The sequence below is a fragment of the Neopsephotus bourkii genome, unplaced genomic scaffold (genome assembly GCF_033783945.1).
Source record: "Neopsephotus bourkii isolate Nb327-2 ecotype Australia unplaced genomic scaffold, CSIRO-AGI_Nbou_v1 NB_333, whole genome shotgun sequence".
NCBI classification, from domain to species: domain Eukaryota; kingdom Metazoa; phylum Chordata; class Aves; order Psittaciformes; family Psittacidae; genus Neopsephotus; species Neopsephotus bourkii.
Genome location: NW_026900839.1, coordinates 1,077,140 through 1,092,668, shown reverse-complemented (window position 1 = coordinate 1,092,668; position 15,529 = coordinate 1,077,140). Strand labels below are relative to the sequence as shown.

The window sequence follows — 15,529 nt, the reverse complement described above, 5'->3', positions numbered from 1 at the left end:
TGAAAACTCATCTGGTTTTATTTTCTAAAGAAAAATATTCCTCTTTGAACACAAAGCATCAACTAAAAACCTCCGAGGAACAGTTCCGCCCCCCCTGGAGCGCATTGAACTAAACTGTACAGTGTCAGAGCTCCCCACACAAGCAGACACACATTGACACACAGTTTGTCTTTCACAGGAAATCAGGTTTAGGACTCAGAGTTGACCTCCTCACCCTCTCTAGCTCCCCAATCCATCCCCAAGTACTCTGTCCCTTTGTCCCACCACAGGTCACAGTGATGGCAATTTCTGGAATCAAAGCCTATTAAAGAAAAGTAGGATTGGCCAAACTGTCCCTTTCTAATGTTCTAACAAGTGTCTGTGAGAGAGGTTAAGACCATGGTTATTTCCAGGAATGGTGCTTGGAAGAAAAAAATCTAGCAGCATCCACAGGCAACGCAAGCCCTTCATTCCAGCTGCCCTGTTTAAGGAACCCAGTCAAGTTCAGCAGTGTTTTACAGGTGTTTCCAGCACCCAAGAAGAGGGGGTGGGAATAAAACATTCACAGGCCAACTCACAGCCGAAAAGCCAGTGAATCTGGCCTACATATGCCAGCAATGAGGGATTTCCACATTGCCACAGTGACCAATGGCATGTTAAAAATTAATGTAAAAACATATGATAACCTTCAGAAATCAGCAACTTGTTCTGCCAGTCCTCTCTGTCCCATCAAAGGGATGTGTGCATTGTGTTTGTTGCATCTGCCAAACTGCTCCCATTGCGGCACTGGAACCAGACTCTAGAATCCAAATTCTTCCTATTCCAAAGAGCAAAACCATCAACAGTCTCTGCAAGGTCTCAGAACGTGCCCAACAAGTTCATAAGCAAAGTACCTGGATGTTTTTAAGGGAGGTAGGTAATGGAAAAGGTCTGGAAATGGAGCATATTTATATCCCACACAATCATTAACTGTTGCTATTAAGTAATGCTCAGATCTATCAGACCGTTTTGTCAGGATCTTTTCCATTCCATACACTCCAGCAGTTTTTACAGTAGGAAAGACATTAGAAAAATAAAATCTCACCCCTGCCCAATCCTGTCTGAAGATCAGCATCATCAGGCACAGACGTTTACAGGGGGGCCACATAAACTTCAGTTCCCTCCAAACCAGCTTCACATAGAAAACAGCAGCAAGATAGACACAGTATCTAAGAGCTAGATTAAGGCCAACAATGTAAGACAAACATGGGCTCAGATCTTCTGAAACGATGAAACCCTCCAAGTGTTTCCATACACATGCATGCACACGTGCACACACACACACACACACACACATACACACATGTATTCGTGTGTGCTGCTCAAGCAAAGGCTTCACAACCGTGAAAGCACCACTGGAGAGTGTTCTAGCACCAGAATGAAATATAGTTGGTTGTCTTCCCTCTTCAGCAATAAAATCCAAAGTCCTTATATTGCTTTGGACAAAGTCACCCTTCCGAGAACAGTTTCAGCGAGCAGGTCCAGAAGTGCAGTGACAGGTTAAAGTGTTCCAGTTCTGGAATACAAGCAAGAAGAGGTGTGTTGTGAGGCTGCAGCTCCTTGGTTGCTGGAAAGGAGGAGAACATTTGTATTGCAATCCAGTAGAGACAGAGACCAATGTGGACTCCAGGCGAGTGCGATGGTGAGGCTCAGCGCAGACTGGGAGGTGGAGGTGGAAAGTTTGCATACATGAAGTCACAGTGCACTTCCGTTGGTGTAATAAAGACAAGCAAACCCACAGCAGGCTTGTCTCTGCATAGGAGGCCCCTGGTATGCTGGAAGTCAGGACAAGGATCCATGAATGGGATGTTGCACACTGCACCGGGGCATCATGGAACTCAAACAGCAGAAGTCTAAATAGAAGCTTTTAAGTTGGTTGCTAGCATCTTGCCTATACACATGCTCAAGTGAGCCCGCAGAAGTCTATAAAGGGGACAAAAATCTCTAAACTGCAAGGTTATGGGTCCAGTTTAGCTACAACAATTCATGCAGGTTACAAAAGAACTCATCATCAACCTGCAGCACATCTTTCTGCTGCAGGTCTCTATCCTGGATCTAGGCCTTTGTACAGGAGGTGGTGGCTGCGTGGCCCTTTACCAACACTCTAAAGAGGCCAAGAAAAAGGTGCAGGGTCAGAAGTGACACCTCCACAGTGTCTCAGATCAGCACGAGTGGGCAGAGGTCTGTCCTCTGCCTGTAAGATGCAGAGCAGGAGATCAGCAGGCCTCACTAGGGAGGATGGGGAGCAGCACCTGGAAGTGGCTGCTAAAAGATAGCAGGAAGAAATGGAAGAGACAGGGAGATTTGTCAGTGCTTGACTTACCAGCAGTAAAGCCCCATTTAATGTGTCAAACAGCGTGCTGAGCAGAGTCTGGCTATCACTCCCGTGATGTACTGTGTTAGGAACTCAAAACATGCAAGAGAAACAATGAAGTGAAAGAAAGGGTGATCATCACTCTGAGGTGTGAATTCAGAACAGAGAATTACCAGCAGATACACTTTGCTTCTGTGCACATGCAAGAGTACAATAGAGAGAACAGCAGCAGTACTGAAAGGGAGGAAAAGACACTGTAACACTGTAATTCAAGATGCAAAAACAGAACAGTGAGGGAGAGGAAACAGGAGTTTGAGGTAAAGGAGCCCAAAGGAAAGGACAATAAAACCCTATCTTAATAGAGTCAGCCCTGCTTCAGGAAACACACAGCTAATGGCAGTTGGCTTTCTCTCTTCACCACATGTCCTTGACACATTGGTGGATCTGCTCTCTGCACTTGGGATTTAAGCATCAAAACACCAACACCTTCTTTGTTCCTAAGATGCACTATATGATTATGAGTACTCAGCACTATACTTTAAATGGCCCCTGAATCCTAAGCAATGCTGAAGTCTCACCCAAAAGCAGAAGTGCCCAGATGACAAACTGCTTTTGAAATCTAGGGCCACTTCCTTCGGGTTAGGAAAGAAGAATCTATCCAGAAGGCTGGATTGTCCAGGAGCAGGTTTGGCATTCCCAGCTGAGAGCACCTTGGCATTGAACTAAGTAAGAAATATCTTCAATGGTTACTTAGCAAATCCCAGTATCAGACTGAAGGTTTATGGATAAATGTCCACAATCAGACAGCTCCTCATGTACCTTCTGATAGAATAGATTTGTGCGGTGTACAGCAAGAACAAGCTGCTCCAGTGAAAGCACCAGCAGAGCTGTGAGCTGAAGCCCTCTGACCATGGTGCAAATCACAGAGGGATCCTTCCTCACTACAGAATTCACTGTAACAGAATTAATGCCTCCTGGGTAAAGCAAAGCACGGGCTTCCTCCTCCTAATGCAAATCACAAACGGATGCCTGCCTGGGGTTTTGTGCACTCCTGCAGCGAGGGTGCTGGCTGGAGGGATGCGCAGTTTGTGAGAACCAGCACGACCAGAATGGCAACTGGTGAAAGTGGCCTCAGGGCACAGCCCAGCTGGAAGCACATGAACAGAGAAGAAGCTAGAATATGCCACAGCAGCCAAGGTCACCCATGGGCTTAGGCAAGCTTAAGGCAACTAAAGAAAATTCACTGATAATTTAGAGGAGAGTGCCAAGGGGAAGAGAGAAGAGGAATCATTGGGCAAAGAAGCTGGGAATGCTGCTACAGTAGCCAAAGCCCAGCACCAGCTACTAAGCAACCCCTCTTCTCCAGGTCCTTTGTTCCAGTTCTCCTCATTTTACCAGCACCATCAGCATGAGGTTCGTGTGTCAGAAAGAAGAGCTGGGGATAGGTTCCTATAAACACAGCTTACACATGTTCAGGCTTGTCTCTCAGGTCAGTTCCTTTGACAGAAAGCACAAGGGCCATTTGACAGGCCTCTCACTTTGAACTGGAGCTCTCTGGGCATCCTGCCACTTCCAGGGACAATCCTGGGCTATGTTCTACCTGGAAGTGATGGCAGCAGCAACTGGGTTCCTTGTCATGAGAAGTGAGTAGACAGTAGTTCACTAAAAACCAGCATGCACCAGTGGCATGGCTATTAGACGTGAAGCCATGGTTGAATCCTTCTTGTCTCCTCCGAAGCAGGTGGAACCAGAAAGAAGGGGAGTGTTGGCACAAATCAACGCAGGCTCCGGTAGACATAGGCTGATGTGAAGATAGCATTGAGAGTCAGACTCAGGGCTAGCAGGCCTCGGAGAGCAGAGTTACCAAAATGACCTTAGTAGAAGAGGACAACACAAAGAAAAGGAATAGTAGAAAGAGTTATTAAAGACTTGATGAGACAAATAACAGCAAACATTGCTTGTGCTCTTTTTCTCTCTTTGCCCAGCATTTTCACCATAAACAGAAATTGCTGAAACTCTTCTGTCAGGACAGATTCCACTGCTCTCTTTGGTTCCATTTTCATCTTGTTGCTCTTCTCAACACCCACATCCCCACCCCTCTCCTGTCTCAGTTCAGTCCTCTGCCAGTATTCTTCAGACAGTCCAAGGAGCAGGAATAGCCTTATTAAGGCCATAGAATAGCAGTCAGAAGATCCATTTTGCTACTTGTTTATTTGATCTGAAGATCAGATCACTACTGCAGCATAGGAAATACCTCAGTTACCCCCCCCCGAAATGCTCACATGTATATGAAGCACTCAAGTGACTTGCACCTACCTCTCCAGCCTGACAAATCTTCTCCTTTGGTTGTTGTGTCAACCACACAGGTAGATGAGTGTGATGAACGATCCTCCTTTTTGATGGAATTATCACTGCAAATGCTCCCTCCTTCCATAGCAGATCTCACATCTGCAAGGAAAAAAGGTGGAAATTCACAAGGCACTATCAGAAACCAAGAAAAGCAGAAGTTACCAGGATAAAGCTAGAACATGAGTAATGAATGGCTGCCTGGTAAGAGTCATGAAAGGACTGAGGACAGGGGCTGGAAGCAAAAGGCTAATTTCACTGCTGTGCAGCAGAAGCTGCCTGCATGCTTGTCTCATACACTGTCCATATCAGTATCACCACACCTATGGTTAAAGGAGTTATCCAAACAAGGGTGAAAACAGTGGCAGTAGTACCCCTGGGGCACCACTAAGTGAGAAAAGGACATCTGAGGCTCTCCAGGCCAGTGGATTCTTAAGGGAGCTTTGGTAGCCCAGCAGTCATCACCATCTAGGTTTTTCCTGAAGGTTTCCCACCTATTGTGTCACCTAGATGATGTGTGGCTCTGCTTGGAAGCCAGCTCCTTCCTACAAATGCGTTTCCGAGACAGCAGGAAGCTGCCAGCATACCATGAATCCCCTGCTCGCTGAGGTTCCTCTTTGGGAAGGAGGCCAGCTCGGTGGCAAAGATGTTGCTGTCTGAGTGGGTGTGCTCCTCTGAGCTAGATGGAGTGAGCTGAGCATCATTCTGAGATGGGAAGAGCAGCAGCTTCTGGCCTTTCAGGTTGAGGCGGGCAGGGCTGATGAGCGGCCGGCGGTACCGCAGGGAACCCGAGCTGGAGGTCACAGAGCCAGCCACTGATGGTGCTGGGGAAGGGATGCGGGAGGGAGCACAGCTGCTTGACAGCAAGGAGAAGTGGTCTGGAATAGAAACAGCACGAAGAGAAAATGATGAGATGATAATGCCACACAACAGGCACTGTTTCTTTTAACAATTCTACAAGATGCCCCATCCCTCACAGTGTTCAAAGCACGTTGGATGGGGCTTGGAGCAAGCTGCTCTAGTGGAAGGTGTCCCTGCCCGTGGCAGGGGGTTGGAACTGGATGAGCTTTAAGGTCCCTTCCAACCCAAACCAGCCTGGGATTCTATGATTCCATAAGAAAAGGGAATGGGAGTTGCAAATGTCCAACATATCTTGCACTAAGATTCTTTACTCATTTGAATTCCCACATAGCAAAACATGGAGAAATTCCACATGCACTTTGGTAACTCAAGAATGACTTAGACTAGAGAAGGGTTTACCAGGACCTGAGTGAGCTTTCTCTCTGCTCAGTTGTGTCCGCTCAGTAGAGCCTGTTTTGCAGGTAAATGAACTGTTCTGGCATGTCCTTTAAAGGCTGTTAGGAAAGAGCATCAGGATGTGAGAAGGTTTGCATTAGCTCAGGCTGTGCCTGTATTTCCAGCAGCAAATGCTTAGGCAGCACAAACAGCCAAAGGATCCACCTGGGGTCAAGAGGGCAACAGACAGGTCACTGGAGGACACGGGAGCAAAAGGGCAGAGCAGACAGGGCAGCAGCTCCTCTGGCTGGGAAAGTGCAACAGAAGAGCTGCCCTGGGAACAGTTTAGTCTCCTGCCAAAGCAGTCTCAACTCAGCTGTAGAGCAGGGAAGGGATCCTGGCTTTGTCTCACTGGGTTCAGTGTGAGCTCTCCCAGGACTTCCAACACATCCAGCACCTTATTTCAATGCAATCCCACTCTTAGCTGGAACCCCCCCTGCAGCACTTCTAACAGCAAACCTGACATTTGCACTGGGATGTGAGCAGGGAGGAAAGAATTAAACTTGGATCATGTGTTTCAACCCACTCCCTACAAATCCTGCAGAGTTGCTCTGGAAGGCCTCGTGCATTACCTGATGTAGGAGATTCCTTGGACTGAGATGACTGTGAGGCTGGGCGACTTCCACTGAACAAGTAGCCAGAATCTAAAGTGCAAAATGAAACAGTTTGAACCCAGCTGGCTCAGCCTCCCCCCCTCAATGTAACTGCACCAGCTTGTCATCTGTCTCAGAAGGGGAGGTAAATGCAGGCAGGAAAAACATCCCTGTTTTCCTGGGTAAGCTACATGCCAGCACCAGGATAATCCACTTTTCCCAGCTGCCACAGAACTGGCTTATAATAATTTACCTAATGTTGCACAGGAGTAGATGACAAATATACACACCATTTAGTTGCTGTGAAAGCAGCAACAGAAGGATGGAGCACCTTCCAAAGGTGCTTCTTCACCTGCTCCTAGCAAAGCTGCTAGATGACTCCTGAATACCACATTAAGTTCACATTATCTACCCTGTGACTGTATCACAGCTGGGGTGCCTCTGCTTGGGAAGGAAGAAGGTGAAGATATGGTTGTATCCTTTGACACTCAGCCCCAGCAGCTCTCTCCAGTCTGTCTGGCTTTGCAGTGAGCAAAAGCAGGCACAGACCTCACAAGCGTGGCTCTACAGGCAGGAGGGATCCCAGCCATCTGGTGCATTCACACCTGCCCTTCCTATGCCAGTTTGGGAACTAGGAGGGTGCAGGCTGTGCCCAAAGCTGCTGGGCTGCCTGGCTCGTCTTTCTCTTGCTCTTTTAGAGGAGCTGGCAAAACTGCCAGCAGCAGGAGCCAATCAGTTACCTGCTTTATAACTCTCCTTGAGCTACAGAGTCTGATTCCATGCATCAGTTAGAGACACAGGAAAGCTTAGCACTTGAATGCTGTTTTCCGTCTGTTAGTTTTAACACAGCAAAACTGAGGGCTTACTGAGATACTGAGTCTTTCCTTAGGCCTAGAAATCATTCCTAGATCACACAGAGCCCTTACAAACAGGAGGAAATGGGGTCTCTACAGCAGTTTCAATAGTTGTGCTAATGCATGTAAAATACAGACTTTATGAAGAGCCTGCCTTTAGCTCTGCTTCCTTCAGCAAGCTACACAAAGCATCTAAGGGAGGAGAAACCACTCTTGCCAGATCAGTTACCCTCATGCTCCCAGTCACCTCCTAACACTGCTCTTTTCCATTCTCACTTCTAACTGCTCCTTCTGTCTCTTTCCCACACACTGTAGCTGGTGCTGTACCACCACAAATGCCTGCAGAAGCCTCTGGGTTTCAGTAAGCACACAACAGGCAAACGCTCTCTGAGACTGTTTCACCAGGGTGGCAAGAGTAGGCTGCATAGTATCTTAATGCCAAAACCCAGATTACCAGTGCTCTGTGCCACCGGAGCAGCAATCCCTAAACAGGGTTTTAACATGATGTCCCTGCTCATTGCAGAGAGCTTGGACTAGACCTTTGTAGGTCCTTTCCAACCCAAACTATTCTATGATTCTATATGGATACCTCCCAGCCTGCTTCCTTCTGCAGTGTTGCACCATTAGGCACACACTTACCTGCTCTGGCCAGGGAGGGGATGGTACCCAGTGAGAGTGCCCTGTTGAGACGACCAGGAAGAGAGGAAGGAGAAGATCTGCGTGGGGACCTGAAGAGCTGCTGGTTTGTCAGCTGGAGAATACTGGGTGGCGTTGGGACAAAGAGAGATGTAGCAGGGGAAGTGAAGCCAGTCCCAGTGCCGCTGGGGAAGAGAGTAATGGAATCCCCAGAAAGGTACCTGCAAATGACACGTATGACAGACGTTTAGCAATGAGAACCTTCCAGTAACCCCTCTCTCAGTTGTACTTCTTGCATTATCAGGTTTGGACTCATTTTTCAGTGCAGGAGTGCAAGATGCAGAATGCTCAGGAGTTTATGGGAATGTTCCTACACTTCTGAAGCCAGGGAAGGAAGAACTGCTCAACCTTACTGAAGTCACTGTGCACCAGCCTGCCCCACAAGAGAGGGTGTGAAAAATGGTGGAAGAGTTTAAGAACTCAGGTGCAAACAGACATAGGACCTTGGTTCTCTCCCTGCATGAGGAAATTACCCAGAGCCCACCAGAATGCTTTACAAAGTCCAGATACACACAGGACTAATGATGGAGTACACCTTTTGTTGTGTGCACATGCAAACAACATGCTTAGAAATGTCATGACTGGGAAGCAAGTGGCTATCTACAAGCCTTTTTGTCTTTAGAAACCAGAACTGACATCTTACCTCTGATGCCAGTCTAGAGAAAAGTATGTTTATGTGTACCTAGATAAAGCTGTAGACACAAGAGCTCTGTTTTAAAACTAACATTCAAGCCTCTTCAATACATTTGCTTTTATTATACTTCCTGAGGTAATGAAGACTCACTGCCCTCATTTTAGATAGGAAAGAGAAGCAAAAGGAAGCTAAGTGACTTGTTGAGAGTCACATAAAACTCCTATGCTAGAAGACAGACACAAACGTGGGTTTTCCAACCCTAAATTGATACTTAAAGCATTACATTTTCCTTTCTCATATCATAATTAGCCCCAAGTATGTACTAGCACAGCCATTCACAGGGAACTGTGCTCCTGTAGCATATAATAGAGGAATTGTCTTCCTTTTAGTGAGTAAAAACCAATCTCTATTACAATAACTGGAGAAAATGTCAATTGGCAATAGTAATGGCCATTGTATTTCTAGGTCTGTGAGTTGTTTTCAATGGGCTCTTTCCAAGTGCCAGACTGGAGCTGTAGAACAGCACATCCTACTTGAGAACACACGACCTGAGAGGACAGAATGTACTCAGGGTGTCTCTACCAGCGAGCTTGATTTTGAAGTGCTACAGAGACAAATTGGTTTCTGTTCCACTGAGTGAAAGGACTTTGTATTTGAAAGTCCTCACAGTATTTCACATTCAGTTACTATATGTAAATAAACCATGCAATTGGTGTCTGATACCCCATTTCCTCAACGACTTTTGCAATGGTTTAAGATTTAAAGATCAACCTAAGCTAAACAATCTGTCAAACACTCCTATTTTTACCTTCTTTACATTCCACCTTGTAATCATGTACTGATCTTAGTCTGTACGTAAGGCTTAGCTGACTGTATTGCATCAGAACTGAGGGGTCAGCTTTGCAGTCTCACTTGTGTCCATATACCATCAAAATGAGCATTCAAAGAAGGCTGAAAATATAGGAATTTTGTATTTTTTGCACAGTTTAACAAAGTACAGGAAGGAAAGTCTAGAATATGAACAAGATCTCCCAGGGATCTCCTGTAAGCTTTTGTTTAGTTAGAAATAGGTCATACACTTGTCAAATAAGTCATGATGAAGTACTAACCAAGTATGAAGCATATATAATTTACAATAGATCGGGCTTTGCAGCATACAATCAAGCTGAAGCATTTGGAGGGTTAATCTCACTTGATGAAAACAGAGACAGATGAGAGCAGTAACGTGGCTTCTCTTCTGTCAGAGGAAAGCCAGCAGTAAAGGAGAGTGTGAAGGAATACATATATCTCAACCTTGAGCTGTGAGGTGATTTATGCATATGCCATTCTCTCTGGGAGATTAAAGAGGTGATGCAGCAAGATTATGCAGTGCTAGCACGTCCAGAAGCAGCAGTCTAGAGTTAAGATTACGTTTCAAGTATCTTATGGAACTACTTATCTGCTAGTACGAGGCAGACATCAACAATCCCGACCAGCTTAATCAGGCTGAGCAACATCTGAGCCAACCAGCTTCCTGGTGCTTGCAAGCAGGACATGCCTTTAACAGCAGCAAGGAACTCCTCAGTCTTGCAGCAGAAACTGCCCAACCTCTTCAGGTTCCATGGGAAGGGTGTCATGCTTCGCAAACGTGCAGAGGTCTTTAGTGCACAGACATAGACACATTTGCCCCACCACACATACAGATGTAAACAGCAGAGGTACATGTGCATCTCAGCTTTGTAAGAGGAAATGAAGGGGAAAGGAAATGGGAAGTGCAGCTCAGGACTATGATGTGCATGGTATCAGAAAGAGTGATACCTACCACTCACTGGGGCATGTCTGCAAAGGGCAAAGCAGAGCACGGCCTGGGGACGGCACAGCTCTTTTTTCCTATCTTTGCATTCTTTGTGTCTTTGGGCTAAAGGACAAACCTCAGACAGCTCCTTGCTGCAGTGGAAAATACCTTCTCTGGCTCATTGACAGTTTTTCACTGACTGGGCTGGAAGATATTACAGTCATTTATCACTCATAACCACTATCTTCTTCCTGGGATTTTAACTTTTTAGGATCAGAGTTCCATGGGCTCTGCTGCTCACCAGCCCCACTTCACAAATGCAGCCAGATCCTCTGGGCAGCTGATGGCGCCATCCAGAAAAGGCCTATTTCTGGTTAGCAAAGAACAGCTGAAGAGTTTTAAGCATAACATATTCATGACTTAGGGACTGAGTGCTGACCAGAGAATCTGCTCTGAACAGAGTAAATTCCTGCACCATGTGGAAAGTCCTGTGTACTTTAGTGTCCACCACTGTCATGTCAAGAGGGGCAGATGCTGCTAAGAAGCAGGGTGCTCCCATGGGAATGCACTTCATGCCCAAGAATGATGAGCTCAACCAAAACTTCTTTGAGAAGCAGATGAAAAAGGTGAAGGGATGAAGAGGACCATAAAGCAGGACGCAGCCACATCACGCTGGAATGGAGCAGTGCAGCTGTGTCTTTGCTCTCACACTACTGCCTTGCTCCAAGCCGTTTGTGCACGTGATGATAATAATGGGTCTGGTAACAAGAGGGGGGAAAAGTCACAAAAAAAGGAAGGGGTAAAAAAAAAAAAGGCTCTGGAGTCACAGTTTGTGGAAATAGGGCCCGGAAGCCGTTTATTTCAGAAGTTGGTATTGTGAACATCAAAACTGGGGTATCTCAGTCAGAGGTTACAATGGTCACAGCGTTACTACAGTTGGGCACAACTCTGCTACACAGATACTTCAAAAATAAATAGAAGGTTAAAGAAGAGTATTACATGGTATTGGGACCGTACACTGTCCTGAAGAAAAGCCTCCTCCCAGCAGAGCCTCCCCTCCTCTTGTCCCAATACCTCCCTCTTATCCACAGACACCACCACACGTGTGTGCCTTCTGAATTCACATTTTAACCAGAGATGCTGCATCATCTATGGGATAGAGACATGGGAGAGCCTTTTGAATTCACATTGTAATGAGAGATGCTGCATTACCCCTGGGATACAGACATGGGAGAGCACGGTTCAGGTCAGACTACAGGGCTGTAGCTGGACCCACTCCTACTATGGGATAATTCAGCACATGAAGTAAGAAGGTAAGACAGTCACAGCCAGGCAGCTTGCTGTATGTGCTGTATGTGCTCAGGTTCATCTGCCTGCAGGCAGCTAGGGAGCTATGGGTCAGTCATGGGCTATAATATTTGCTCTGGACTTAAGGTCCCATCATAATTTAGCTATGAGTTACCCATGTATGACTGCACCACTTTCTCCAAGCAGCATGGGTGCTGCTGCCCTGCCTGCGGAAGCAGCTCACCTAGTGCTAGCAGAGATAAGCACATTTGTGCGAGCTGACCTGCAGTCACTTGTCTGGTGTGCTGCATCACATCTGTCAGGGCCATAAGCTGTGCCTCCATATGCTGACATAACCAGGGGTGAAGAGCAATATAGTGAATAAAAAACAGGGAGAGGGAAGGATCATGCTAAAAAAGGGGCACAGGTCTCAGACACATTAAGGTGACTTAGCTATAAACTTTAGCTGCCAAGACTAAGAGTTCTTTTCTCCTACACACTGTCCAGCTTTGGATGCAAAAGGAGGGGTGAATTAGAGATGAAAATGCTCCAGATGCCAGGTCCTGCACTAATAACTCCTAGAGTAGACACAGATGTTTGTCATCAGTTTTGCCTTTGCTCCTAGCTGGTGGCACAAAGATAGAGGGGGGTGTCTGTGTGTATGCACATCCCATGTCTACAACACTCCAGACTTGCTGGCATGACAAAAGCGTTCAGAGGATCTCTTCCCTGCCTGGGCACTGGATAGCTTTGGTCCCAAATGAGGCTTTACAGGGGATGACTTCAGGACTGAGTACTGCCCCTTTCATATGAGAGCATCTGCTATGGTTCAGAGGCCCCAAGGTACTTGCAGGTGACAACACACCAGGAATGAACCAGTAGGTTATATGTGACAGCACATAAGTTCAAAAGCATCTCTTTAAAAACCAAAGCAAAGCCAAATACCACAGCTCCCTGCTTTCAGGAGTGGAGTCAATCTCGAGCAATCATGTAGCTATTAATTATATTAATTTTCATAAGAGTATAAATAATTTATCCACAATACATGAATACATACTTTCTATAGTATCTAAGCATGATTATTAGCTTCACATCATCTCAGCGTACTGGAAAAATAAGTCATAAAGGCAAAATAAAACACCACTACACCAGTTTTATAGTCCCATCTTGCCCTCAGCTTTTGACACACCCAAGCTCAGCTCACCAGGGCATGCAAAGCACAGATGCAGGCAAGGAGGAGTTAATACAAAGGAAAGACTGGGATATAAATATAGAGCATTTAGAGTCATAAAGGGCCACAAAGGCGTCAGTTTGCATGCAGTGACGTCAGTGAGGGCTTCAGGAAGACCAGAAGCAGCAGCAGCAGAGATGCTCGCTTGGTTGCTCTGGGTTCTCCCTCAACCCCCCTGTAGTCTGCAGAGCTGCTCAGAAACTGAAGAGTGCAGCCCAAGTGTCCTGTTCACTGCCACACTCACTGGTGGCACTCAAAGGACAGAAGCACCAGCCTGGCAGACGTACAGGCACTGCTGTCCCAAGCTGCAGCTGCAACAGCCCCACTGAAGCAGAGCCACACAGTGTTGTCAAAAACCATGTCCAGGGAAAGGCACTTAATGAACTCCCATCGGCCCTTTTATATATCCAGCTCTGTTGGGCAGGGCACAAGATGCTTCTGAGTTGGCAGATGAGCCACAGCCACTCTGGGCTGGAGCACACCTGATCTAGTGACACACAAACCCTCCCCACCTCAGCTCCATTCTGCAGTACCATCCTCTGCTCCAGACACACAGCATGTGGCCAGTGTGAAAAAGTAGCACCTGAAATTAGAGGCTTTTGGGCTAAAAACCTCTACTCGTGTTAAGATGTTTGCATGTTCTGGCCTGCATGGATGGGAGAATCCTCAGGCAACAAAGCTGTATCTGGTGACCAAAGGTTATACATTCCTTTATGGCCTGAAAGAGGAGTCCATCGAAGTGAAAACAAGAAGCTCAAAGCACTGAGCTCACAGCATATCGGTTCCTCATGAGTTTTGTATCAGCCATGTTAGAAAGTTACAAGCTCTTTTTAGCTACTACCCCCTCAGCAGCAGGAAATGTGTACTCGTGTCATACAAAATAGCACCTCAGCTGCAGGAGGCTGGGAGCACTGTGCTCAGGTGCTGAACTGGCACCAAAATACCTGAGCTGGAAGCATACATTTTCTTCTGCTGAACTCACTGGGGGAAGCAACCAGGCAGGGTTAGGTGACAGAGCTCACCACGGAGTTATTTGCTACCTGAACCTCAAGTAAAAAATGCAGTTAGTAGAGCACCTTCCATACAGACCCTACAGACTGGCATAGGGTTTAGAACAGTCTATCTGGCATTGAAATAGTGTACTGCAGGAACAGCTTGTGGCAGGGGGGTGGACTTGGGTGATCTTTAAGGTTCCTTTCAACCCAAACCCTTCTGTGATTCGAGGGTGCTTTAACCTTTTTTCCTCCAGAAACAGTTAACAGTGCAATGCTGCCAACTTGTAACTGACCTTCAGGCCTAACTGTCTAAGGAGATGCAATGGGTACAGATGGAATGCTAGCAGGTTATAGAAAGAAAACGCCCTTCTACTCCTTTTTTCTTACCAAAGATCAATCATTCTCTTCCATCAGCAAGAGCATGCGAGACAAAGCATGTGAGAACAGCAGAAAGAGAGGAGACTGTCAGCATCAGAGTCTCTAAAAGACCACAAATACAATCACTGCAAGTTTGCTTTTGCAGCTCTGAGGTTTTTAGTTGCTTTCAGAAGCAGCAGCACAGACACGAGGCACCAAGAAGTGGGAAAATAAGGTGACACCTGAGCAAAGACAAAAGCTTCTTTGGCATTAGAATTGAACCACATTTCAATGTGCTTTGTTATTTTGTTAGCAGTCTTTCCAATTATGAGTCCAAAAGTTGTGGACAAAGCACCACAGAGACCAGGGCATCAGTTGTACACGTTGGCCATGAAACAAGGTCCTTTTCTGATGTTCTGACATATAAAATTAGGTTAACTTGTAAAAATACATCATTTGTATTAATCTGCACAAAGACTTTTGTTTGAAGACAAATGCATTTCTTGCTTGCATGCCACAAGTAACAGATCTCCCAGAGGAAAAGATTTTAAAGGGGACACAGATCTGCACTTGCTGTGTAAACAGAGCTAAACCTTTTCTTAACAATATTAGTCAGGTTTCACAGTGTAAATCCCACAGTTCTATCACCTGCCTGTTCCTGCTGCCTAGTGTCCATCCTCCCCATCCCAGTACTGCACAGGAAAACAAGAGAAGAGATGAGGCACAGGAAAACAAGGTAGCACTTAACAGCACAACAGGGTAAAAGGCGCCAGACCCCAGAGAGCTCAAACATGAGGCAGGTTTAAATGGAAAGGAAAAAACCCCAAAACGTGCTGCTAAAAAGAAGGGAGGAAAATAGCTGCTCAGAAGAGACAGGAGGCCACATGAAACAGGATAAAGTGAAACTTAATACTGAAAGCCTTGACTTTCAGCTTCTGAAAGCAAAACATGCACAGAGCCTGATGAGCATCTTTAGAGGAAGAGAGTTTCCTTTGCTACTGGGCGAGAAAATTTGGACAGATTCATTTTATTCTCCTTAAAAAGAGGATATTGCCGTGAAAAATCAGGCATGACATTACCATGACCATCCACACATCATAATAGTTTGTCTGCTGCTCATCCCTCTCCTCCCTC

At 46.2% G+C, this 15,529-nt stretch overlaps 1 protein-coding gene across 1 annotated transcript in view; it reads right to left on the bottom strand.

Moving 5' to 3' along the window:
• The window catches only part of TMEM201 (transmembrane protein 201), a 28,822-nt gene continuing 13,293 nt past the window's right edge, over positions 1 to 15,529 (bottom strand). The window contains exons 7-11 of the mRNA XM_061347892.1: positions 8,061 to 8,278; positions 6,547 to 6,618; positions 5,266 to 5,556; positions 4,649 to 4,780; positions 1 to 4,205 (exon numbers count right to left, since the gene is read on the bottom strand). Of these exons, the coding sequence (XP_061203876.1) occupies positions 4,108 to 4,205; positions 4,649 to 4,780; positions 5,266 to 5,556; positions 6,547 to 6,618; positions 8,061 to 8,278 (811 nt within the window). The 3' untranslated portion in view covers positions 1 to 4,107. The remainder of the gene's footprint in view (positions 4,206 to 4,648; positions 4,781 to 5,265; positions 5,557 to 6,546; positions 6,619 to 8,060; positions 8,279 to 15,529) is intronic.